The sequence below is a fragment of the Dendropsophus ebraccatus genome, chromosome 12 (genome assembly GCF_027789765.1).
Source record: "Dendropsophus ebraccatus isolate aDenEbr1 chromosome 12, aDenEbr1.pat, whole genome shotgun sequence".
Lineage (NCBI taxonomy): Eukaryota > Metazoa > Chordata > Amphibia > Anura > Hylidae > Dendropsophus > Dendropsophus ebraccatus.
Window position 1 is genome coordinate 60,113,665 of NC_091465.1, and position 26,640 is coordinate 60,140,304.

General features: G+C 42.1%; 1 protein-coding gene across 2 annotated transcripts in view; it reads left to right on the plus strand.

The window, feature by feature from the left end:
• ARHGEF12 (Rho guanine nucleotide exchange factor 12) overlaps positions 1 to 26,640 on the plus strand; it is a 112,097-nt gene that overhangs the window by 56,442 nt on the left and 29,015 nt on the right. For both annotated transcript variants that reach the window (XM_069946485.1, XM_069946486.1), the window contains 12 exons: positions 7,118 to 7,232; positions 9,813 to 9,918; positions 10,955 to 11,155; positions 11,354 to 11,486; positions 11,897 to 11,932; positions 12,639 to 12,793; positions 17,341 to 17,487; positions 19,427 to 19,512; positions 19,604 to 19,729; positions 23,228 to 23,342; positions 25,677 to 25,777; positions 26,319 to 26,396. In XM_069946485.1, coding sequence (XP_069802586.1) covers positions 7,118 to 7,232; positions 9,813 to 9,918; positions 10,955 to 11,155; positions 11,354 to 11,486; positions 11,897 to 11,932; positions 12,639 to 12,793; positions 17,341 to 17,487; positions 19,427 to 19,512; positions 19,604 to 19,729; positions 23,228 to 23,342; positions 25,677 to 25,777; positions 26,319 to 26,396 — 1,399 coding nt within the window. The remainder of the gene's footprint in view (positions 1 to 7,117; positions 7,233 to 9,812; positions 9,919 to 10,954; positions 11,156 to 11,353; positions 11,487 to 11,896; positions 11,933 to 12,638; positions 12,794 to 17,340; positions 17,488 to 19,426; positions 19,513 to 19,603; positions 19,730 to 23,227; positions 23,343 to 25,676; positions 25,778 to 26,318; positions 26,397 to 26,640) is intronic.

Consider the following 26,640-nt stretch of genomic DNA (forward strand, 5'->3'; position numbering starts at 1 on the left):
CTGGACTGCTATTGACTGGATCGGTATAGTCTATAGTGACAAATCCATTCTGTTTGGGATCCAATGACGGTTCGAGGTTGTTGGAATTGAATAAAACTATATGTATGAATGCAATGGTAAATAAATTATTACAATATTAAAGCGTTATTGGGTAGAACTGCCTGCAGACTACCAGAGGCAGTCTTGGTAGAAGAGAAGATATGGTCGAGCAGTATACTGGTTTTATATGGTATCCTGCTGCAGATTTGCCCACAGATGTTACAGCTGGACCTTTAAACTCTTATGAATTGCTGCAGCTGGCCCACCATAATGCTTGTCTGGTGATAAATTTGGTGACCAGAAGGCCAATAAGGTATTGAAGTTTGGTAGAGATCCCAAACAGAATAAAATTGTCACTAAATGACTATTTGGTTCCAGTCTGTAACAGTCCAGTTTTGCCATTCATAACATCGATGCAACGGTCAATTGCAGGACACATAATGGGCGCAGGCTTTCTGCACCTAAGCACTTGGCAAGGACAGGGATGTGTAATGAAGTGGCCACCTTGGTCTGGATGGTGGTCCAGGAAACTGTGGGAGCTGCTGCTGCTGCTTATCAGTGGATCAAACAATTCTCTCTGGCTCTATCCTGATCTGTACTCTATATCGGGGATGGGGAACCTTCGGCCCTCCAGCTGTTGCAAAACTACAATTCCCATCATGCCTGGACAGCCAAAGCTTTCGTAGACTTTGTGTAAGTGAGGTTAAATACTTGAAGGCCTGGCTCACAGTCTCCATTCTAGTCCATCCCTAAGGTGTTTGATGGTGTTGTGGTCAGGGCTCTGTGTATGCTGGTCTTCCACACCATATCGCCCCTGCTTTGCGTAATTGTGCACAGTCATGCTTGAGTAGGAAAGGGCCAAACAAAAACTGTTCCCACAAAATTTAAAGCATGCAAATGTCCAAAATGCTAATCCTATTACAAGGAGAGATGTGCTGTCAACGGATTATTTTTTCGATAAGTTTAAAGTGCGTGAACAGCAGACGAGTGAGGGTTTGCGCGTTCTGCTTATCACTGGTTCTATTACACTATGCGATATCTGCCTGAGTTGGCAGATAATCCCTTATCACACACATGTATTAGGGCCCTTAGAGTTGCCACAGTGCAGTTAGATGGGACTTGTTCTTCTGGCTTTCTCCAAGCCCAGACTGGTCCATCAGACTTTGAAGACCACATTTATGCTGGACCAGGAGTGACGCATTGACAATTAAATGCTACCATTTTATTAGTGGGAACTAAACTGATCTCTGATTCGGAGACAGAAATTCTCCTTTTAGTATAGGTGTCAATGAGATATCTCCGAGTGTTTGAGAAGCTTATGATGAACGTACATAAGGCTACGTGGTGGATGAGGTGCAATCTAAGGGCGCAGTATGTTGTCATTCCAGCACTTGAAGTGATCCATCTCCCTCTGTAGCTATAGATATCTGTAAACATTCCAGAGCAGGAAATCTGCATTCTACACACCCATTAAGGGTATAATCCATACATAGTGTGTGCCTTTAATTAAGATCTGCTGGGTTCATCTTTTAAGAAAAAATTCCTCTTGTGTGTACAAGGATCCCTGGGGAGAAAAGCCTCATTATCCTGAATTGATTAGAAGACGTCAACCAACAGGCAGCGCGTTCTGTTCAAGAAACAAACATTTATCAAATCCTCAAGACGGCGAGATTATCCTGTAATGGGATACACACAAACAGATTTGGATTAATAGAGCTTTTCAGATAGGGCTCATCACAAGATGTAGTGTTCACACTGGAAGAAGATCTCTTCATCAGCCTTGTGTCTCTCCAGTCCAGCAGTCAGATCCTATAGACACCAGGGGGAATTTATCATTGCATTCACATGGCTTTCTTGTGTAGATGTGTCAAAAATTCTTACATGACTGGCAATTTACATAGAAGATTTGTGACTCTTTGGCTTCCGCACTGCTATCTTATCATAACTACTAGGATGAAGTCAAATTGGCTTTGACTTTTGCCATGGTGACCGATTTATTAAATGCTACGGTTGAAAATGGGCGCACATTTTTGTGATGAACGGCTGCCATTGTGATATATATGGCCCAGGTCTGTCTGACAAAACTGTGTGAAAAATCCCTTGAAATGCACAAACAATGATAAATTCCCAACATTGGGCGTAAGCTATGTGTAGGCAGAATTTTTGGCTGGATATTACAGACCATGTTGTCAGCTGTAATCTACAGCTATTTTGGGACTTATTTTTGACTTTTTTTTTTATTTTTTATTCATTTGGGACTTATTTTTGTGACTTTAGTACTACTTGCCACCAATAGTATAAATTGAGTTAATTTGGACGTTAGACATGTTCAGGAGTTTGTCCCCCAGAAGCATGTCTTGCCTAAACTGTTTTTTTACAACAGAGGGAAATTACCTGCTGATATGTCGCTGTAGCGCACGGGGTGCTTAGGATAAAGGTAATTGTCTCCCCCTGATCCTAAGCGCTTTTTTCTGGATATTTGTAGATTATTTTATATGATAATTAAGCAATTTGGTGCACTGGGGACGAGGATGCTGAAGAATATTAGTAGAGCACAGCCCCAAAATTCATTGGGTGGGGCTGGCCGGCTGTGGCGGATTGGTGCTCTGAGGGCGTTAGCCCCATCTCCAGTGCACCAAATGCCTCTTTAGCAACCTGCTATTAGTATCCCATTAAGAAATATGCTTTACAGCAAGCGCTGTTAGGAAAAATACAATATACTTAACCAGACCCTATTTGCAAGAATAGGCGCATGACAAAAGTCAGTATCTCACGGATCTTTAAAATGAGGTAGTAGAAGTAAGCAGCCGCACGCTTAAGTCTCTGTAGAGATGGCTACATAAGACAAGCTCCCTTATTATAAGTCTGTGGAGCAGGTAGAACCTGTAGAACAGGTTCGTTCTTTGGACGGACGGCGGAATCCGCAAGCGGGTACAAGCTTTGGAATCAGTGACAGGTTTTCCGTCGCGATTCGGTAGTGTGCACGTACCCCAAGACAGAAATGAGTGAAGTGCATAACCACGTGCTTCTCTTGTTTTAGAGATCAATGGAGTTCTGAACACCCAATCCCCAGCTGATCAAAACTTTTGACATGTCTCTGTAACTCATGGGTAGGGAACCTTGGCTCTCCATCTGTTGTAAAACTACTACTAAAATTTGACTGTCCAGGCATGATGGGAGTTGGAGTTTCTCGTGCCTCTTATTGGGGGACACAGATACCATGGGTATAGGCTGCTGCCACTAGGAGGCGCTGACACTAAGAGAAACAAAGGAAGTGACTCCTCCTGAGCAGGATATACCCGCCCACAGGCACTGAGCTAAACCAGTTTAGCTTAGTGTCAGTAGGAGGCAGACACAGGTCTGGGTTCTCCAGACCAGTTTCTTCCTTTATGTTTAGTTAGTTAGATTTCTTTTTTCCTTCTAGGTCCTATGGATTCTTGGGCACGGTGGGTAATCTAAACCCACCCTGATCCCCCCCCACTATGCGACCAGGGAACAGACCATAAATGTAAATGGGTTGTCACCCCTCGGTCGCCACCGGCCGGCAACGTGACACCATGGCCCCAGATCAGTCTGACTATCTGGTCTCCTTTCTGCGGACTCTGTATCCGCACAGCCCCTTCCAGCCTCGCCCTCCAAAGCTTGGCACGTAAGGTGAGGCACCCACCGGCTGAAGACGACAATGGTGAGTATGGGCTCCTATATGGTGAGTATATTCCCCCTGCCCACCCTCCCAGGCCGCCATTTTACTCCACATAGGCAGCTCTCCCTCTCCAGTCACTTGCAGCCCTCCCCAGGCAGATGCTCCTCTTCCTTTCATATGGCTCTAGAGACCATACTAAAGGATGCTCCGCCCTTTTCCCTAAGCCCCGCCCCTTACCGGGTGCAGCGACATCCCGCTCTTTTTTTCCTATATTGTGGCTCTCCAGAGTACACACGGGCTACCTCCGCCCCCTCCTGGTATGCCCCGCCCCCTTTCGGGCGCTGCTTGGCCCGTTTCATTCCTTATTCTGTTCTTCCTCAAAGTAAGTCCCTGCCGCCTGTGGTCGCCTACTTGGCTGGGTGTCTGCTTTTTCCCCACATCTAGCCTACTAGTTCTGTTGGACTCAATGTTACATCATGTTGCTGGCTTCCAGGATGGACACAACCCTCTGTGTCTGCAGTGCGGCACGTTGCTCCAGGGACTAGACCCGCTTTCCTTTGCCGCGGACCTGTAGGGGTTTTCTCTAATGCATTCAGCATCAACCCTTGCTCTCTTCCCAGTTGATGGTTGTGTTGGTGCTATTCTGTGCCTTCTCACCAAGCGCTCTTGTCTAGCGGTTATCTTTCCCACCCCATGGACTGCTTTTGGACGTCCCATGGTATCTGTGTCCCCCAATAAGACGCACGAGAAAGGAGGATTTTTTACTCACCGTAAAATCTCTTTCTCGTAGTCTTCATTGGGGGACACAGCACCCACCCATTTTCTTTTGGTTTTTCCTCGGTATGGTAGTTTTCTCCGTTTTTGGTGTTATTCCTACTTTACCTGTTCTTGACTTCTCCTACTGCTCTTGTACAAACTGGTTTAGCTCAGTGCCTGTGGGCGGGTATATCCTTCTCAGGAGGAGTCACTTCCTTTGTTTCTCTTAGTGTCAGCGCCTCCTAGTGGCAGCAGCCTATACCCATGGTATCTGTGTCCCCCAATGAAGACTACAAGAAAGAGATTTTACGGTGAGTAAAAAAAACCTCCTTTTGCAAGAGCTGGAGAGCCAAGGCTCCCTACCCCTGCTGTAACATGCCATTAATGACAGGGACCCTTAGAGTACATAGATATTCTAGTAGACACTTTCCAGGTGGTTAGGGTTCTGAAATAGTGATACATTGTCAGCGTACAGTATTATATACTAGCCCGAATGCAATTGAAAGAATAATGACTAATGACATATTTTGGCTTGAAATGAGGACCTGTTGTTTTGTAATTGAATCCTCTGAAGGTTTCCAATCTTGTTGATTTCCCCAAGTCCACAAGTCAACCTTTAGACGTGACCTTCCTCAGATCACGCTGGTTACTGCAAGAACACCCTAACCATAGGAAATAGAAATTTCGCAAACTCCATTTCAAGATTAATTGGAACCAGAGATGTGACAGCGAACATCAGCTCTTTGGTGGGATAACATGAGCGGTATCTGAGTGTTACAGTATATAGTATTATTATATTTCTGGTCATCATCTAATATTTGATAAATACAATTCATTACGAGAAGATTCTGCCAGGATTTCTCTCTTCAATGTCTTTCCTTCCCCGCTCTGAAATGAAGAGGTCAACGTATCTATTTATCTGTTTTCAGGTTCACTCGGTCTCAAACTTCCCGTCCTTTAGATGAAAAGGGAAATATTGCCTTGTACTGGGCTATTGCTGAGTGTAATTGGTAATTTTTTCTGTTGAACGGGAAAAACCACTTCCCTGCTATAACAGAGAAATTTGTGACATCTCCCTTTTGTGAAAGAAGAGAAATTATACTCCTCGAAATATAAGAAAAAGAGTAGAAATAAAGCCCCGAAGTTGTATCCTGGTTTCTGCTTTTGGCTTTTAGAATAATCGTGTCTACCGTTTTACAAAAAGATGATGATTTTTTATTTTATTTACTGGGTACTAAAATGTACCTCCCATTTTATTTGTTAAATGTTGTATAAATAAATTATAAAATTCTGTTTAGCACTTGAAATGCCAACCTGTTCAAGTCCTGCTCACACAGCCAAGGGCTTGTTGCTGTGTATGGCTATGTTCCCACAATGTCTTTTTTTTTTTTTTTTGGCAATTTCAGTCCAAAAAATGGCCGACCGTTGTTTCATAGTGACGGCTGCTATTGGTTCAGTAGTGGCCATCATTATTGTTAAGTGATGGCCATTATTTGGACTTAAAGGGGTTGTCCAGCGAAAAAAAATTTCTTTCAAAATAACTGATATCAGAAAGTTATATAGATTTGTAATTTACTTCTATTAAAAAATCTCAAGTCTTCCAGTACTACTTAGCTGCTATATGTCCTGCAGGAAATGTTTTATTTTCAGTCTGACACAGTGCTCTCTGCTGACATCTCTGGCCGAGACTCTGTCTCGGTTTTCTATGAATCCCCATAGAAAACTTCTCCTGCTCTGGACAGTTCCTGTCTCAGCCAGAGATGTCAGCAGAGAGCACTGTGTCAGACTAAAAATAAAACATTTCCTGCATGACATACAGCAGCTAATAACTATGGGAAGACTTGAGATTTTTTTTAAAGAAGTAAATTACAAATCTATATAACTTTCTGATATTAGTTGATTTGAAAGAAAAAGTTTTTTGCTGGACTTCCCCTTTAAACAGCCAAAAGATGATGTTGTGGGAACATAGCCGATCAGTGTAGGTACGGGTAGGGCCTCAGTGTGTTTTTGCAGTCCCTTTAGCATATCTGTTTAGTGTAGAAAATGGATGCATTTCTGTGCATCAGTTTGGATACATTTTCCATTAAAAAAAACAAACAGTTTTTTTGTGTACATTAAAAGTAAAATTTTATTTCATAAATAAATGAGATTGGGTGCAGCAGAAATAATAATGCTCCACAATACTAACCATACTCTCCTGTTCTGATCTCCACTCCTCTACCCCCCCCCCCCCCCCACCATTGCCACTCCGATGACATCTGATGCCCACTGCACTCTGCTTCTTACTGTGATGCCTCAGTCTTGCAGTGACGCCTAATTGCAGCATTAAAGCAAAAGAGCCATGGTGGGTCAGGATAGGAGGATCTGGTTTATGTTTTACTTCTGCAGCATCTGGACTATGGGCCTTGAGGAGAGATAGGTGTGGGCCCACTAAGTGTTGAACAAACGGCTAACCCCTGTGTATGGGTACCTTTTTTAATAGGGACTATACAGTGTGAATACTGTGTGAGGAAAGTGGCCTGTGCCCTATGGGGAAGTAAAGAGGAGACATGGAGGGTATACAGCTATGACTGTTTAGAGAAACTCTATTCTGAGTAACCTGTGCCACTATGCCTTAGCACCGCAACAAAGCATATAATAGAAGTGTAAACTGATTGTATTCCCTGCTTTTCTGTACAGTGTCACCATACAGTATGTTATCCTGATCTACATGAAGCACCTTGGTGTGAAAGTAAAAGAACCGAGACTCCTGGAACAGAGACGTGGACGCATTGGATTAATACCAAAAATCAAGGTAGAAGAAGTGCCAAGCTTTGTGCTTCCATGTTTTCCCCTTGCAGAGGGATCTTCCTGTCTGCTGATGTTCCTACCCCATGTGTGTTTCTAGATGATGGCTTTGCCTATATTCTTGATCATTGCCTTGCAGCATGACATTTGTAATGACCACCTAATAACAATTCTGATACCTCTCTTCTTGAGCGCATTGTAACCTCCTTTACTTCTACGATACTTCTTAGAATCTAAATACGGTTCAGCCTCCCCGCCATCCTTCGTGTATCATGCACTCCTCCTTTATGCTGTTCTGATCCTCATCTAACATTCTCCCACAGGTGTCTGATAGAGATGAGCGAACCTGGAGCATGCTCAAGTCCATCCGAACCTGAACTTTCGGCATTTGATTAGCGGTTGCTGCTTAACTTGGATAAAGCCTTAAGGCTATGTGGAAATCATGGATATAGTCATTGGCTGTATCCATGTTTTCCAGACAACCTTAGAGCTTTATCCAAGTTCAGCAGCCCCCGCTAATCAAATACTGAACGTTCAGGTTCGGATGGACTCACACCCGAACCCGGTTTGCTCATCTCTAGTGTCTAATCCTTCTGTAATAATCTGTCCATGTCCTTTTGCCTGTTTGAACTCATTTTAATGCATTTTCATTACTGGTAAATGCGGCTTTTTCTTCTCATTCTCACTGTAGGACTGTCTTTTCACTGCTCTCTCCTCTGTTATACAGACCCATGCAGGAAAAGCTGTAAATCACTTTGTGTGGGGGAGGAAAGCGCAGGACCCACAGGCTTTCTCTGTCTTTTCTGGCAGCTTTTACTTGACCTTTTATGTGAAAATACCAAGTCATATCATAGAAAACTATATATCCCTGAGCTCAAAGTTCCCCCTTTATGCTATGTAGCCTTCAGGTAGAGTAGTAATGGTAACTTGACAATTCACTTTAAGGAAGCTGACATGTCTACACCCGTAAGGTGTCTGGTTCTCTGCGTGCAGTCTAAATTTTATGTATAATTGTGCATTTTGTCCTTTTTTTTTCTTCTTTCATTTCTGGTGGACACTTATGTGTGAAATCTTAAAGTGAATACAGTGGTACCTTGGTTTAAGAGTAACTTGGTTTAAGAGCGTTTTGGTTTGAGAGCTCACAGTTTTTCAAAATTGTGACTTTGTTTCAGAGCATTGCTTTGGTTTAAGAGCTCCCTGTACTGGGTGGGAGCGGGAGTGAAGAAGGGGCGTGGTCTGCATAGCGGGGTCTACAGCACTGTACTCTGACCCAGGAAGTGCTCCCTCATAGCATAGTATACACTCCGGCCGGGATTCCTCGCGGCCGCAACCAAAACTGACATTTTAGTTTTGTCTGGTCACTATTCATTGAATAGCGTCCACACAAGACTAACAGAGCAGACAATGTAAAGTGCGACTCCAGCTGCGTTTTGCATTGTCTGCTATGGTTAATTGTCAAGCTGGCACACCCATATGTGCCCACATCCCAAATCTAAAAAAATGAAGTTCATCCTGCTGGTATTGCTTTACCGGCCGGGATGAACTTCACTGACACTGGCCGTTCTGTGACACGGCCGTGTCACAGAAAGGCCTGTGTCATACATCACATGAACCTGGCCTATTTATCACTGTCATTATAAATAACTTTTGACATGACATCAGGCATATCCAAGGTTATTGGTTGCTGTACTTATCACTGCTTAGAACCCCTGCAAACAGGAGATATAGCTGAGCAGTTGGGGAGTGGATAGTACTGCCACTGTGCTCTCTCCCTGGCTATACCTCCTGATCATGATCACAGCAGGTCAGAGCAGTGAGACCTGCTGTGATCAGGCATGTCAAAACTTCTTTTCAATGACAATGACTTTTTATTGTGTTGATTGAGCTGTGGTTTTGGTGGAGATTTAGCCCTCTTTAGTAGGACTAATCCACATCCAGGCTGTGGGACGCACAATGGTTTCTGCATCAGAGAAGCAACGTCACTCATTTTCCTCCATAATGCGTATTTCAGTTCTGCGGTAAACAAAAATGGTCCCTGTGGTTCATGCAGATTTCCACTAAAAACCATTAGCAGATATCAGCTGTTTACATGTGTCAGAACCCACCTTAAAAAAACTGCACATGAACACTGCCTAATATTTGCATTTTTCTTACAAAAACGATTTGAATGTTTATTTTTGAGCAGCAAATTGAAATTTTCAGATTCCCGAGCACTTCACACCTACAACTCAGGGGAAGACAATTATCATGCTTTATTAAACCGAATAAGAGGATTTAGATTTGCTAACACAATTAGGCCACTTCTCAGTCGTTCTTTACACACATCTTGCTATCCGCACAGTTTTTTTACCTTATGTTTTCGGTGTATTCCCCAGGCTCCTTATTGCCAAGACAAATATGGAGTATGGAAATAAGTGCTCCTTTGTAAGGTTTATGTGATTTTACTTTTATCTCCTTTAGCAATGTTGCTGAGTAACGTTCACTCGCTGTATAGTGTATCTAACAGTACAAAGTATATTATCTATAACATGAATTAAGGTAATAAAAAAATAGTTCTCCTTACTGAATGGAAACGTACCTTCTACAGCAGAGCATGAAAAAGGATAAGGAAGGAGAGGAAAAGTGGAAGCGTCGAGGGCTGTCCAGCATCTTAGGCCCTCCACGACGGCCAAGTCGGCAGGACAGTAATGCAAGTAAGTGTGTCATTGCTTTACAGGAACCTGTCATATTATATATGTACGTGTTGTCCTGTCTGACATCATGGAGCGGGACAGGTTGAGAGGATAAATAGTTCAGTAGGGAAAACTATTGACAGTCTTGTCTACTAAAATAGCTATTGCTCATTGTGTAGCACCAACTACTGTGCTCCCAAGCATAGAATGGCACTACTGTGCTCCTAAGCAGCAATAGAAAGGAACTGAATACAATGTACACTGCATATTTGCCCATAAGACTATGGGGGACATTTATTAAGTCCGGCGTTTTTTATGCCGGACTTATAAATGTCCCTGCATCTCCGGCGCTACGGAGATTTTTGTAGAGGCAGACTGCCTGTACATAAATCTGGTGCGCACCGCCGAAAACCTACGCCAGCTGAGGACTGCGGTAGGTTTTCGGCGTATCTTTTAGCGGAAGGGATGGTGAATCGCGCGGACTCTGAATCCGCGCCCTCCATTCCGCCCCCTTCACACCCCCTCCCCGCCCCCCGGCGGAAAGTGCCGATTTGCAAATAAAATATTGCGCAAATCGGCAATTTCCGCGGAAAACCTCCGGACCGCACGATGATACATGTACCCCTATATGTCAATCTGTTCCTTCTGCTCAAAGCCATGCTGCCAGCAGACTAGACGCCATGTCCAAAGTGACAAATTCCCTTTTAACATTTAGTTGTTTTTTCCCCTCTGAATGTCATGCCACAAATATGGTAAGATTTTACTATATTCAGGTTTGGACGAAACCCAGTCACTAGACCACCAAGGACGTCAGAATAAAAAAAAAAAAACTGCCCTAGGTTTATTCCCCTTTACCTCATGCCTTCCACCCAGAACCCAACATTTGGAGCAGGGTGCAGTCACTACTACTACTACTACTACTACACATAACTGACAAAAGATTTGATGCCATTTTAATAAGAAAGCCGCTATGTATTTCCTGATACTGTGAAATTGTGAAATTGTGATGAACTTACACATTGTTACCAGCCATTGAAATCTTTTCCTTTTACTCTAGTTTCTAGAGCTTTGCAAATTCAGAAACACACGAAGCACTTATCAACGTCCTCATCCAGCAGCCCTGAGCCGGCAGAGAGCAGACTGCGTTCTAGTGGTGGCTCTGTGGATGGACATGACTCTTCCTTTACACCTTTTTCTCCTCCTCCTAATAGTGCTTCAGCTTATAATTCCCCAGATGGTACTAGGGAATTGGAGGGAGGTGAGTGCACAGTTCTATAACAGCAGTAACATTTTAATTTCCTGATTTATCCTATTTTTTGGAAGATTATATATATTTTTTTTCTTTCTTTTCTCTCTCTCTATAAATTTATATTTATATATATATATATATATATATATATATGTGTGTGTGTGTGTGTTTTTATTATTCCGTTTATATATTTTTTTTTTCTACTAGGCATGAAATTCAATACAGAAGGGTCTCATTCCACCGACTCTTGTGATGGAAGTTCACGGACATCGGGTTCTATGTTTGACTTCCCATCTTCTCCGTTAGACCTTTTGCAGGAAGAAATGAAAGATTCTGATCGGTAATTAAAGTTGCAAAAATGTTGTTAGTTGTGGGGGAGAAAAAGCTTCTTTATGATATATGGCTGTTGGCATCTTCCCCAGTCCCATACACTTTCAATGGAGTTGCAGTGCATGAGCTCAACTGCTGCTGACCCATTGAAACAAAGGGGCTGGGGATCCTGTCCTTGTGATCAGTGAAGATCATGCCTGTGGAAAAAGGTGATTTTTTTTTAAAATGGATTTTCACAAAATAAAAGCTGATCTATACTACTGTAAATGTCACAGTAGCTCATTGCATTAACACTTAACATAAAACACCATTTTTTTTATTATATGGTTTAAGCACTAGCTATAAATGTGTGTAAGTAGCTCATGTAACTTTTTATTTTTGTGAAAATAAAATTAAAAAATGCTTTTAATTCATCACCAGATACAGTGAACATGGCACACCTAAAGGTTCACGAAAGTAAGTCATTCTTTTTAATTTTTGACTTGATTGTGATTATTTTACAACTCTAGACTTTTATTAGCACAGCTAACACTGCATATACTAACATGTACTTGTCACTTTAAAAAATGTCAGAAGTTTTGATTGGTTGGGGTCTCACATCAATTATTAGAGCTGGGAGAAGCTTGCAGCTGAGCGTTTCAACGCCATTGTGCTCCAGGACACGGTCTCCATGGACTTACAGTGGAGACCCTCTTCTGCAGTGCAATGGAAAAGGCAGCCAGCTGGGAGTAATGCGCTTAGCCATAGCTTTATCTAACAGTCATTTGGAAACCCTGACCAATTAAAACTTCTGACATGTCAAAAGTTTTTAAAATGACAGTTCTCCTTTAAAAAAGTTGCCCCTTCTTAATGATCAGGATTTCTATTCCTTTTAATCTTATTGAGCAGAATTCGCCTCTGAGGGAAGCTCCATGTGACTACTGCAGAAGATGTGCAGTATTACCTTTGGCTGTCTGGTTATTCCACCATAAGCTTGTTTTTTTATCCTATTTTATGCAGATGAGCTGTATTCTCAATAAAATTGTTTTTGAAATATTATCTGAACTTTGAAGACCAATGTCACTGCGTATCTATGCCATGAATATCTTTCCTATACACAAATGTATAGGTTAGACCACAATAATAATAAGTAGCAAATCATTTCTCTATGGTCCCATTTCAGATTGGACAGCTTAGGCATTGGAGACACTCAAAGTGAAGATGAGCTCCATGATCTTGACCTGGAAATGGATCCTCCAAACTGGCAGCAGCTGGTCAGTAGAGATATCTTACAGGGACTAAAGCCACATGAGATCAAACAGCAAGAGGTCATACATGGTAAGGATATCTCCGGGACATGTTGCCAGGTTAGCCTAGTAGTCATGCTTAAAGGAATATGTCACAAAACCACCATGGTCTGGTGCATGAAGGCCTGAGGTGGCTGGGAAGTATTGATTTTGTGACATGGTAATACCCCTTTAAAGAGGTCACCCCTTGAATAATAGGAAATAGGAATACTTGGCCAGGCTGCCGGGGCTGTGGAGGACATATCGGTAATGCATACACACTTGTCCCATTCACCCGCCACTCCTAGATCCTAGGCCACCCTCTCTGCACCGCTGCCTGTGTTTTTAGAACATCCGATGACATTGCACTCCCATAGGAATCAACTGCTCAGTATAGAGTCTATACTGAGCCACCATTTCCGGCGGGAGTGTAACGTCTTTTATGTTACGTATTACACCTATCTGTTAGATTAGGCAATTGGTATAAAAAAATGCTTCTGTGTATAAATGTTATACATGTGCTTGTTGTTTTCCCTCTTGGAACATCCACCAAATGTGTCGATTTCTGCTGAGTGGAAGCCACTTTTTGGCTTACTTCAGGCACACATTTTCTTAGGGAAAGAAAAGCAAAAAAAAGCCAGAGCATGCTGGGATTTAGAAAAACGGACATTGAGCCTAAAAATGCCTCTGAAATGTGAAAAACTGCCAAACACAAAAATGTCATGTGTATGGCAAATAATATTTCACTGTTGACTCTCTGATAACATCTGGCCACTGCGTTTTTTTAAGCCACAAAAAATGCCATGCGGTGATTATGCCATTTTTATTTATGAATAGTACAAGCAATTTTTAAGAAACTCTGTAATAGGTTTTATTAGGCAAAAAGCCTCTTTCTGTTCTCAAAAAGCTGTTTCCCAGCCTCCCTCCCCCTCACTTCCTATATGCTCATTATCAGGCAAAGATGTCTTCATTACAGAGAACCTATGGAGAGGGGAGGGGCTGAGGGGGATGAGTAAACAGGAAGAGGAGACAAGCAGATTTACAGTTTGGAGACTGTCTGGGCACATAAAACGCTGTATTCAGAGGTCAGAAAGGTCAGTGCTTGAAGATTGCAGGATGTATTGTTTTGCAGGGCTGCCTTTTCTTTTCTCCATGCTCACTCAGCCCCCTCGACCCCTGCCCTCTCCATAGAGCATAATGGACACAGAAATCCTGCTTCTTCTGAAGTGAGAGGGGGGAGGTAGGAAACCAGCTTTTTGAGAAAGCATAATAAAACCTATTACAGAGTTTCTTAAAATTGCTTGTACTATTGATTCTTGATTTCTGAAAAATGACATTTAAATGACAGTTACTCTTTAAGTGCCACTTATGTACATGAGGATTTAGGCAGCGGGACAGATACATCAGACATGCATGAATGCCAAAAATGGAGACATTAGACACCCATTATGAGGAAATTAGAAGCTAAACCAGCAATATCTGCACATCACAGCGACACTTGCTCTGGATAATCAAGCTGTCCGTGTATTACACGAGCGGCCTTTTATCTGGTTACTAATATAATGCTTTGGTGTACACAATATAGCAAGACATTGCTGCATGTAATCTAGTAGGATGGGCCTGTGGCATGGTCTACAGCCATGTAGGAGTTGGGAGCTTTGGTTGGCATTCTGCTACCACTGCATCTCATCTATACCCTGCAATCTGTTTGTGGTTTGCAGATGGGGTGACAGAAGGAGACTCCTCCCTCTGTCTAACCTCCTAGATGCCATGGTGACTATTGATTTATGATTAATTCCAGCCATTGCAGCGGGAGGGTGTATATTACAGCAGCACCATCCGCTGGACATGACTGTACACACAGGAAAGTATCATGACTGGAAGTTGAAGAACATTTACATCTGAATACAGGAAGGGGTTAACATACAATAAACTACTGTATACACTCAATAAATTCTTTGACCAGAATGTGATGTTTCCTTTTTTATGTGTAAATGTCGTTTTATGCTGCATTAAACAGTTATATGGTTATAGCCATGATATGGAACAGAAAATGAAATAAGCTGGAAAAAACCCTCCCGCATAATGCTTCCCCGGAGCAGATTATATGCAGTATCTTGATTTAAAAGCAGCTGAAATAATTTCACACTGCAGCTAAATACACATCTAAGAGACTGAAGCGAGCGACAAATGGCCCCTCTCTCAGGAGAACGCAGTGTGCCAATGTTGTCCTCAAGTTTTGCTGAACTGGGAAATTGTGTGACTCATTGTCTATAAATCCCTCAGGCCCACACAGGATGATCACAAGAGATCTACTAGTGAATATTTCATGGTCAGAAGATCAATATGTTGACAGTATGCAGGGTAAACCAGGCAGCTGAGAAAATATTGCAGATATAAGCTCATATAGATGGTGATACTGATATGTATGTGTCAGTGAAAGAAGTCACTATGGCTCTGTTCACACTTATTTGTATGCTTTTTTCTGAGGTATATGTCTGGAGTAGTGTTCAATGAGTTTACAGTAAATACCACGGAACTTTAAGGCTCGGCCAGTGATTGTTTTAGTCTCGTAAATTAAATCTGCTTCTAATGTTTTCTGCCAGTAAAAGTCTAGGATGACAGTCTTAAAGGGCAACTCCAGCTACATTTTTTATTCTAATTAACTGGTGTCAGAAAGTGGCAGAGATTTGTAATTTACTTCTATTCAGTCTTCCAGTACTTATCAGCTGCTGTATGTCATAGACATAGATATGTAGGACATACAGCAGCTGATAAGTACAGGAAGACTTTAGATTTTTTTTAAAAAGTAGATTACAAATCTCTGCCACTTTCTAACACCAGTTAATTTGATAAGAATTTTTTTTTTTTTTTTTTTTGCTGGAGTACCGAGTGATTATCAAGGATTAGAAAATGTAGAGCAAGGATGTCAAACTCAGGCCCTCCAGTTGTTGCTAAAGCTTCAGCTTTGGCTTTCCAGGCATGATGGGAATTATAGTTTTAAAACAGCTGGAGGGCCTGAGTTTGACACATCTGATGTAGAGCAACTTTCTTGCAAAAATAGCACCACCCCTGTCCCCAGGTTGTGTCTGGTATTACAGTTTAGCTTTATTCACTTCAAAGGGACTAAGTCCAAAATTGCACCCAAACCAAGGACAGGAGAGATGCTGTTTCTTAAAGAAAGTGGTTGTTGTTTTCTAAGCCTCAACAACCCTTTTAAATCTCCAGGCTCCCAGAGCACTTTGAACACGCACAGGTTTATGCAGACTTCTGTGATGTCCTGCTCCCCACTCCCCACCATGCAATGATCACAGTACGATTCCTGTCCCTTTGTCTCTGAAGCTATAGCGCTATGATGAGCATAGGGCATAGGTGGAGTGTTGGGAAGTGAGAAATGTTCCCCAAACAACCCCTTTATTCCTAATAGTGCCCAGGATGTATGCCTCCACCTCCAAACTACAGCTATGGTTACAGACGATCAATGTTAAATCTGAGTTTAAAAAAGACATAGTGGCCAAAGTAGAGCAAGGGGAACAGACATGGATAATGCAAATAGGTCTAGCAAGACCAATTAGAGCCATATAACACAGAAATCAAGAAGGATCAATACCACAAATCATTATGCTGAACTAGTTGATTATGTATCTTAGGTGATGTATCTTATCTATGCAATGTACAGTATTAAATGCCCTCATGGGTATACATAGAGAATTGTGGCCTGTCAGCCGTCAAAAACTGTAACATAAGATGCTCGAGAAGAGGATAGGGACATGAAGGAAAGATTAAAAGAAATTGGGAGTGGGGATATAAAAAGTACCAGGATAAAATTGTGTATACAGATGTAGGGCGTATAGGAGTGTAGTGCCATGGGTAGTATGGACCTGTGGAAACCAACAAACTGTGCTGGATGTTGGGGAGTTCTTATGGCAGGCAAAAGGCACATGTTTAGCCAAGAAGAGATTGTGCCATCTAATGTCAGTCCCCTTACCTTCCAGAGGTCAGGTTCTCTGCCATTTATTTCTGTGAACTGGCTGCTGTATATAACAAAATAGTGGGTGCGGGTGAAGCATGCGAGAGGAAAAGGTTTTCAAACAGATTAGGTGTAGACTTTCTTTTTTAAATGCTTAGCCCCCTCCCTTCTTCCCCAAGAACCAGTATACACCCATCTTGATACCTAAAGGCCCTATTACACGAAACGATTATCGGCCATATTCAGCAAATAATTATCTTGTCTAATGGATCAGCCATGTACTATGTCGGCTGATTGTTGCAGTCGTTTGTCTTTCAACATGTTAAAAGACAAATGACTCATATAGCAGACCGCTGCTATCTGCTATGGGCTGCCCGGACAATCTAGCAGTCACCCGGGCGGCCCCCCACGGCCCCTCCGTACTTGCTGCCGATATATTTTATAGCGTTTATAGCGTCTGCAGCGAGCGGGGGATGAGGAGCAAGTGATCGCTGACAGCGCTCCTTTGCTCCTCTCCGTCGCCCTGTGTAATAGGGGCTTACGTTTACTTGGCACATCTTCCTTTCCAGATCTTATCTTTTTAGTATTTGTGAAGATTGCTGATCTGTTTTTCTCCTCCTCTTTTTCAGAGCTGTTCTATACCGAGAGAGCACATGTCCGCACTCTTAATGTGCTCAACCATGTGTTCCACCAAAGAGTGATCCGAGAAAACCTCCTAACACCTGCTGAAACACGGAGTGTGTTCTCCAACCTGGAGGAGATCTTACAGCTTCATGGTGAGTAATAACCATATAGAGATATATAGTCATATAGAAACATGTGGTAACCCAGTAACTAACTACCAGGAATATGTTTTTTCTTTGTGTTATTCCTTGTTACAGTTAAATGGGGGACCCTTTGAATTTCTTGCATTTTCACATATTTAACTATTAGATCATATATTAGTATTCACCTTCACAGTTATAGGCAAATGCACTCTAAACTTTAAATCCATAGTTGTGATGTTCATGTATTTATGAAGCACACTGAGTAAACAACCACAGAGCAAGAAGCAAAAGTAAGTGAACCTCTGTGTAAATGATTTCCTGGAGAGCTAATTGTGGAAGGGTTATTCATTAGGGAAATGAGATTAGACGTGCTGGTGTCACAGGAACTTAGCCCTTTAAATGAATGCACACAAAGCCTGGTTACAGACAAATTTGTTCTTGTCAAGAAAAATTGGTCAGTTAGAACAATTTCTGAATGCAAATGACTTTCAGACGATATGTGATAGAGATGCATGTAGCTGAAAATGGCTACTAAAGCATTACTAAAGACCTAGCTGTACATCAGTACAGAGAGAAATGCTTTACAAATGGAGAAAATTCTGGATTTTTGCCATGCTCTCTAGAAGTTGGCAATGTTTAAAAAGGAACTATCTGCAGGTTAGCCGAATCTAACCTGCTGATAGCCCCCTATAGTGTCAGGGATGCCGAGGAGCTAGGTATGTGAATTATCTTCGTCCTCTGAGCCGGTCCTGCGCTGTTGGGGTAAATTCGGCTTCATTGCACTGTTATGAGCAATGCCACGTCATCTGGCCCGTCCCCTTATCATTAGAAGGACTGGGCTGGATGACACGGCAGTGCGTAGTCGGACGCTTTGTCTCTGAACTGCTGAGGGCTTGAACGCCTCCTCACCCCCTCATGTACCAGACCTTACACAGGACTCTGCTTCCAGTTGACTGTCAGTCACACAGGAAGAGAGATGGGAGGGGAGCAAGGAGGCATTCCTGCTTACTGCACCTCAGGAGCTTAGGACAGCCTCCTTGACTTTTTGCATCAAAGGATAAAAGCAAAAATGCTTCATTCTCAAAGCCTAGATAAGGTTCTATGTGTCTCTAACCATGAGACCTATAAACTATCTATCTGTGGCAGCAGTATGGGCCATTTTTCTTTGTTGGGAACTGCAGGGCTGCACAATCCCTTGTGACAGCACAGTTACATGTTGCTAACACTGCATGCTGAGCCTCCCCTAATGTCTATTAAGAAAGCAGCTCGGCTCACTAGTTTGGCAGTCGTGACACAGTGGAGAAGAGTGAGCAGTGATTGACATTTATCCCCCTCTTGCTCTGGCTCACTGTGGTGCGGCTGTTGTGCAGTTGACAGGTTATGCAGGCTGCCTCCCGTATTGTGTGTTTACACAGAGAGATTTATCTGACAGATTTTTGAAGCCAAAGCCAGGAGAACTCTCAGTCTTTCCTTTATTACCTGTTTTCTGTTTATGGTCTGTTCCTGGCTTTGGCTTCAAAGATATGTCTGATAAATCTCTGTGTAAATGCCCCATAAGTCTAATATAATTGTGTATTCTAATGCTGATATTCCTTAGAATAGACATTTTGGCAGGCTTAGTATCGCTAGCAATGTTGTTCTGTCAGTTCTGTTCTTGCCCTGCCGTTCCTGACATAGCCCATGGTGATAGCAGAGGGACCGTGTCACCCCTTCAAGTTAAAAAAAAAAAAAAAATCTTTTAGTTAGAATATCCCTCTAAGGACGGGAATGTGTGCTGGGAAAGGGGTTATATCTACAACTTTGTAGTATATACTAGCAAACCTTGGTAGTTAATAGGTGCATGTACAGAGCTGTGAAAATGAGTATTTTGCATTAGATTAAGCACTGCAGAAATGTTGGTTTGTTATTTTAATTGAGGCCTTGTCTAATTTGCTTCTATTATTTTCAGTGGGGCTGAAGGAGCAGATGAAAGCAGTCAAGGAACGTTATGAAAACTCTGTGATTAGACAAATCGGTGACGATGTTTTAAGCTGGGTAAGTTCTCTGAACACCACCTCGGTAATGAGCGGGGAAAATCTTTATGGGCTTCCTGGGAAAAACTCATTAAAAATGTCTCTCTCTGTAGTTTTGTGGACCCGAGGAAGAGAAACTAAAGCAAGCAGTAGCCACTTTTTGTAGCAATCAGCCCTTCGCCCTGGAGATGATAAAGTCCCGGCAGAAGAAGGACTCCAAGTTCCTGATGTTTGTTCAGGTAGGTTACGTTTAATTTGACTCGCTCCGTATATAACCTCATGACTCCTACCAATCAGTAATCACAGGCTAGTTAATTTTCATCATCGCAGAACAAATGAATTCACCGCTTGTGACAGGAGGCAACCTGACAGACAACGTACAGCTTTTACTGAATCCTAGGATTTAGTTATTTTCTGTTGCTTATATATCACCAAAATATTCTGCAAACATCATGGACATCATCCCCGCTTCCAATGGGGCTCACAATCTTTATTCCCTATAAACACACACCCAAGACCGACCACACCAGTGTTCTGGGTTCCCGGAGGAATACCATAAATACAAAAGGAAAGCCAAAGCACAAAATGAATAAAAGATAAATTAAATAAATTATCTGTATCCTATGGAAGTTTCATGGCTGCCCACACAGTCCCGGTAAACCCTTTTTATTGAAATCCTGCTTTATCGGTGTCCTGCTGTAGAACCATACAGTGCATCTATTAAATGTAACTTTGATTATTTTTATTTTATTACCTCAAATACAGTGTTATATTATAACTCTTGGAACCATAAGTAGCTTTTTCCTGGGGAATGCTAGTAATTTCCTTATGTATTGTATTGATTGTTTTCTAAGCACTCTCTGCAGCCATAGCCCCTGTAAACCTGGCATCTTGTATAGATATATTTGCTCTCTCATGTTCTGAAATTAACTGAAGGGCAGTCTATAATTCCCAGTTGCGCAGTGATTCATAAGCATCTCCTTATAATCTATACACATAAGTTCTTTATGATAGTAATGAAATTGTTCGGCCTCTGGCAGGGACATCCTTGAGGAGAGTTACCTGTGTGGCCTTAGAATAAAATTCAATTTAATTTTCGATGAGAAAATGTTTTATATAACCACACCATACGAGCGCTAGGGGATTCACATATATACCAGACTGACACCATCTATGTACAGTTGCAATGTGCATGTACACATAATACATATTACTTTTCCAAACTAAAACAGTCATCACTTCTGTTCATAGGTTGAATGACAGAACTATATATATTCTGCATAATATAGACTGTAAAAACCTACCTAAATATAGTCCAATATGGGTGCCACATTGTGGAAGAGGTGTTAGTATGTTTTGTGTCTCTGAATTACAGACTGATATAAAAGTTACCATCACAGTACTATCCCCCGGCAACCACCCAAATAAAGTGCAATGACTCGGCTGCAATGGATATAAAAACAATCACCGTCACACTGTCTCAATATCCTCCAGCCACCAGTGATACAGTGTGCACAGAGCTTCTTACGTCTCTGGTTTTAACTATTTGTATTATGTGTAGTCAAGACACCAGAGGCAGCAATGTCGACTTACTTCTAAGATATATTGGGATTTGAGTGTTTCTTTAGGAAATCTAACAGCTGCCTGAGCACCCCTGGCAGTGCAGGCAGATGGGGTTTGTTGTTCGAGCTCTGTTGCTCAGCATGGGTCATGAGCTGCCTTATCCCAGTTCTTTGGGTCTCTGTTGGCGTCTTGCATTGGCACAAGGCAGGAACTCCAAAGCTAAAACGGCACTGATGATCTTGGCCCGAAATCCGCTATTATCTGTTTATACAACTCTTATAATTTTTTTTTTTTACCTATAACCGCATCGAGAGACATGTACCAATCACACACCTTATGTACTCACCAAGTCAGCTCACAACACATGACTTCCTTTCAATAGCTATGTGCTGCAGACATAAAGAGGAGGAAGAGGTCATAATAATGGGACTCAACTGTGTATTTTGACTTTACAGGGGGTCTGAGTGCAGTGAACATGCCGATTAGAAAAGGACTATGGGGTTGCTAAGGGTACTGTTACATGATTATCGGGCGTACTTAGATGATTATTGGCTGTTCTGGCTTATAATCGATTAGTATAATAGCTTATGTCAGCTAATTGTTGCCTTTCTGCATGAACCAAAATCCCAACCGCTGCTGTCTTCTATGGGCCACCCAGATGGGCCCCTCCCACAGCTCCCCACTCCTCCCTGCTTGCTGCCGGTGCATGTTATGGCATCTGCAGCAAGCGAGTGCAGACCTGACAGGTTGGCGCTTGCTTGCTCCTAAATATCTGGCCGTGTAATACGGCCCTAACAACCAAACAAAACTCCAGCCATCTGACCATTGCTACTTTTAAAGTGCTTAACAAACAATCTAAAGTTATCCTGCATCCATAGGATAGGGGATAACTAGCTGATCGTTGAGGGTCCAACTGCTGGGACCAACTGAGCTCAGTAACCAGGGTGAGATGTGTACCTTGCATGTGCATCCCTCATTCTTTCTCTGATGCTTCCATGAATCCTAGCATTCAGACCCCCATTGATCAGCTAGTTACCCCCTATTGTATGGATGTTGGATAACCCCTTTTTTATTCTTTCTTCGTGTTCATTATGATATAAATCATTTCTTTGTTAAAAATGTTTGCTTAGTTTCTCTTATACTGCTTGTCTAGGTTATTATCTCTGTGCAGAGCCCATGGGGGAGATTTATCAAACATGGTGTAAAGTGAAACTGGCTCAGTTGTCCCTAGCAACCAATCAGATTCCACTTTTCATTCCTCACAGACTCCTTGGAAAATAAAAAGTGAAATCTGATTGGTTGCTAGGGGCAACTGAGCCAGTTTCACTTTACACCATATTTGATAAATCTCCCCTCATATGTTATTTCATTGCGAATTTCCTTGCCTCTAATATCTTCACTTTCGACAGCCTGTGTAAGCTGTCCCACAAGGATTCTTTACACCCTGTCTACTATAAGTATTTTAGTCAAGGAGTTTGTCAAAACAGAAAATGGTGCATATCTTTCCATTGTAGTTATGTTCTGTGTCTGTTCCACTCCTGGTTTTGGTCAAAAACACTGACCAGAATATTGTGTGTGAAGCCTGGGGAGCAGTTCATCTTTCTGATGGACTTAACTTTCTCTGAGTAGCAGCTAAATGGTAGGAAATATCTAATGAAGACTACATAGTTATTTAGGAAACCATAGAAATAATTCTGTGCCAATGTGTCTATCATTTTCTATATAAATATATGTATTTATGTGTATTATTGCAGCTGCCAGTTGCTCGGGTTGAATAGTCTGTCTTTTTTTTAATACCTTTATTTCTTTCAGTCAAGGTCAGCAGGGTCTCTGCAGAGAAATGTGTCTTCATTGAAGGCACCCGAGGCTGTGATGTGTCATTCCCTCAATAGAATTCATGTTCATATATGTTCATTAAGTAGTAACAATTGAATAAAGGCATAAATGAGGGAACATTAACTATGGAGCAGCTGAATGGCACTGACAGATTTGTGGGGTTATAATAAGAGTATTTGGCCTCTTGCACTGTGGTTAATATAGCGGACATAGCGTGGAGCAGTTCTCCTCGTGTAATTTGTAATGAAGTGAAGTTCTTGATGTTTGAGATGTAAATTGCTGGTGCGTGTTGGTGCGTGTAATCAGTCTTGTTAACCATGATGGATGTATCCTTGCAGGATGCTGAGAGTAATCCGCTGTGCAGGCGTTTGCAGCTGAAGGACATTATTCCAACAGAGATGCAGAGGTTGACCAAATATCCTCTTCTGCTGGACAACATCGCCAAGTATTCAGGTCAGCGGGGTCCAATGAGTTTAGTCTTTTACATGGTTTTGAAGAGACTGATTTATTTTTATTTAGTGATGTGAACCTTCATATAATAATATGACCACCCCGAATTGCATTGAAAAGTACCCCCCCCCCAAGATCGGTGATCCTCTCAAAGAACATTGCCTGTATGCATAATATATGGGGAACTACAAATCTGAAAAGACAATCGACTCCTTTCCTGCACAAAGTGTTGGTCTTTTCAAGTGGTTCTACTGTATCTATTGTTCCATAGTGACAGGTAACCTTAAAGTGACACTGTCACCCCCTTTGTGCATTCTGACATCTCTACACAGGTGTAAAGGGTAAATTTAGCGTTTTTCATACCTTAATTCATATCATAGGTCATGGTGTTTGTCCAAGTAAAAAGTGGCCTTTTATCAACTGCAGATTGTATTAAGTGGGTGTGGCCTTGTGGCATTAGCGCCCCTTAGCCCCGCCCCTAATGGTTGGCCGACGTAAAGGGGTGGGGTCTATACCTTTTGGCCAGCCTGCTCCAATGGCCGGCGAGGGGGCGGGGCCAAAGGTGCCAGTGTGGGTGGGGCTAATTGGTGCTAATGCCACTAGGCCCCGCCCACTTAACCCAATCTGCAATTGATAAAAGATGACTTTTTACTTGAACAAGCTCCATGACGTATGATATAAAATAAGGTCTGAAAAACGCTAAATTTACCCTTTACACCTGTGTAGAGATGTCAGAATGCAAAAAGGTGACAGTGTCACTTTAAAGGGGTTGGCTACTTTATAGTAAAATTGCTCAGTGTACAGTATTAGTTAGTGTACTCACTGTATATACTGACAGCAGCTCCCTGTGTACCTCATAGAGCTAAAATCAGACTCCCCTCCTCCTGGCTGGGCTGTCCTGATCTGTGGTGAGTCTGTCCATAAGATGGCTGAAATGGAGGAGCTTGTGACCATGCCCCCCCCCCACTGCTCCCTGTGTCCACCATAGGCATATACAGGCTCACTGATGGACACTGGGGGGCGGGGCCTGGGCATATGCTCCTATATGTCGTCCATCTTATGAACAGACTCACCACAGAGCAGGGCAGCACAGCCTGGAGGAGGGAAGTCTGATTTTAGCTCCATGAAGTACACAGGGAGCTGCTGTCAGTAAGGGCTGTGAGTACAGTTAATTATACTGTACACTGAGCAATTTTATTATAAAGTGGCTAACCCCTTTAAACGAGAGCTACCTAACAGCTTACACTGCTGTTGCTGTTGCCCATGCTGTTGCTACTACGTCTAAAAGTTATACTATAGAGGTATAGGGAGCAGAATCCCCTCCTTTTGTGTGATTACTAGCTCATGGTTAGAAAATAAAGAGATGTTGTTCGCAGTACGGAAAGCTAGTTGCACAATGTTTAAATTTATATAATGGACAAAAAACTTGCTACTCCTTTTGTATGGGGGCACACACTTACTACCACCTTATTCTGAAAAGTTAGTGACTTTTTTATGCATATGTAGTTTTTCCCCAAACAATTGGCTTCAGTGCTACATGTTAAAGTGGCCTGTCACTTAAAAATCTCCTGACATTTCAAAGAGACATGTTAAAAACTTTGATTGTTTGGAGACTGCGACTGGTTCTTAGAATGAGGTGAGGGCAGAGTATGGATAGGCACTTCTTTCCCCATTTTGCTTGTCGATGCAGCCTGTTTCTACAATAAAGTAATGAATCGGATAGCTGTGTCACTTTCCTTCTTTCTTTTGAGGGTCCTTGGTATAAAGGTTTTGAGAAATTGAGGGCTGTGTTAAACACCCTTATAAAAGGATCTTCATAAATGAATTTTTTTTTGTTCCTAAAACATTCCTAAAACTGAAAAAATAAATAAATAGGTTTTCCAATGTATTGTCCCCTGTGCCCTTTGTATACATTGACAAATGTAGGATCTAGCATCATAGTGTTGACAGCAGGTGGCCACATCATTGCTACGATGGAGGTATGCTCCTTTAAATGACCATACTGCAGCCACCTCTAGCTTTTCAGCTTGCTTTTGATTATTTTCTAAGTCTTGTTGCTTGTAGGAAATATCATTGTGACAATTTTTTATTTTTGAATTTAGCTTCATTATTTGCACTTTTTTTTCTTTTACACTATTGCCTCGTTTGGCATTTATAAGTAGTCACATCAGCGTCACACGTGAATACTCTTCAACAATTTTCTCATCTTTGGATCATTTCCCCTACCTTTGGAATGTTGCCATTGTGTTAGGTAGAAAGCACAGCGCTGCTGCATGTGTGCTTTGATGAATCTTAGCTGTAGCAGCTTTATTTACGTTCCCATTACTTCCTCTCTAGACCAACCAGAGGAGAAAATGAAGGTAAAGAACGCTGCGGACCATTGCCGGCGGATTCTAAATCATGTCAACCAGGCTGTCAGAGAAGCTGAGAACAAGCAGGTGGGCTTTAGCGGAAACATTCTGTGTAATAGTTATGGGTTATAAGCTGGCAAGGGAAGTGCCAAAATCATTTTGTTGTGAAGTCACATAAAATAGTTTCTTCCATCTGGATCCACTATGAACATTTATATTGGAAACCACAAGGCTGTGCCAGATTCCTTGCATGACTCCATCAGTGCCCTGTGGACCCTATGGACTTGCAATCCATTGGGTCCTGCTAAGATGTCCATTGATTTGAGCGTCATTCAGTTCGCAGAATACAGCCCACTGGAAGCAGCTCCTGTACTCTGTACAGAGTGTACGGTGCTGACAACTGGAGGGGTTACTGCGGAAGGATTAGTGATGTCAGTGTCGAAGTTCACACTGTCTATAGCTGACCACTCTCTCTCTCTTTGAGGTGTTAATAGGGTTGGGGGAAGTTCTACATATAAATTGATCTGAGAACTAATAAGACCTTGGCAAAATGATTTTTAAAAGGTTGGTAACTTACTTACTAGCTCCTTTGTCATTACTAATACTAAGTATTTGTATGTGATTTCAGAGACTTGAAGACTACCAGAGAAGACTTGATCTATCCTACCTGAAACCAGGGGAGTATCCAATGATTGATGAGCTTAGGGTGAGTAGTTCTTAATTGCTTAACCTATGACCACTATACATCCTTTAATTCCTAATTATAGAATGACTACATCCCCTTTACTACTTGGAGTCTACTTGGGCAGCTCATACGTTTCTGCACCTCAGGTACAACCCCATTAGAGTTATAATGCTGCCCACCCACGATACCTGGGATCAGTCAGTCACTTGACTTTTGAGATGTTAGGGAATGACAGAGTGCTTGGCATGGTTGTCGGATGCTGGTA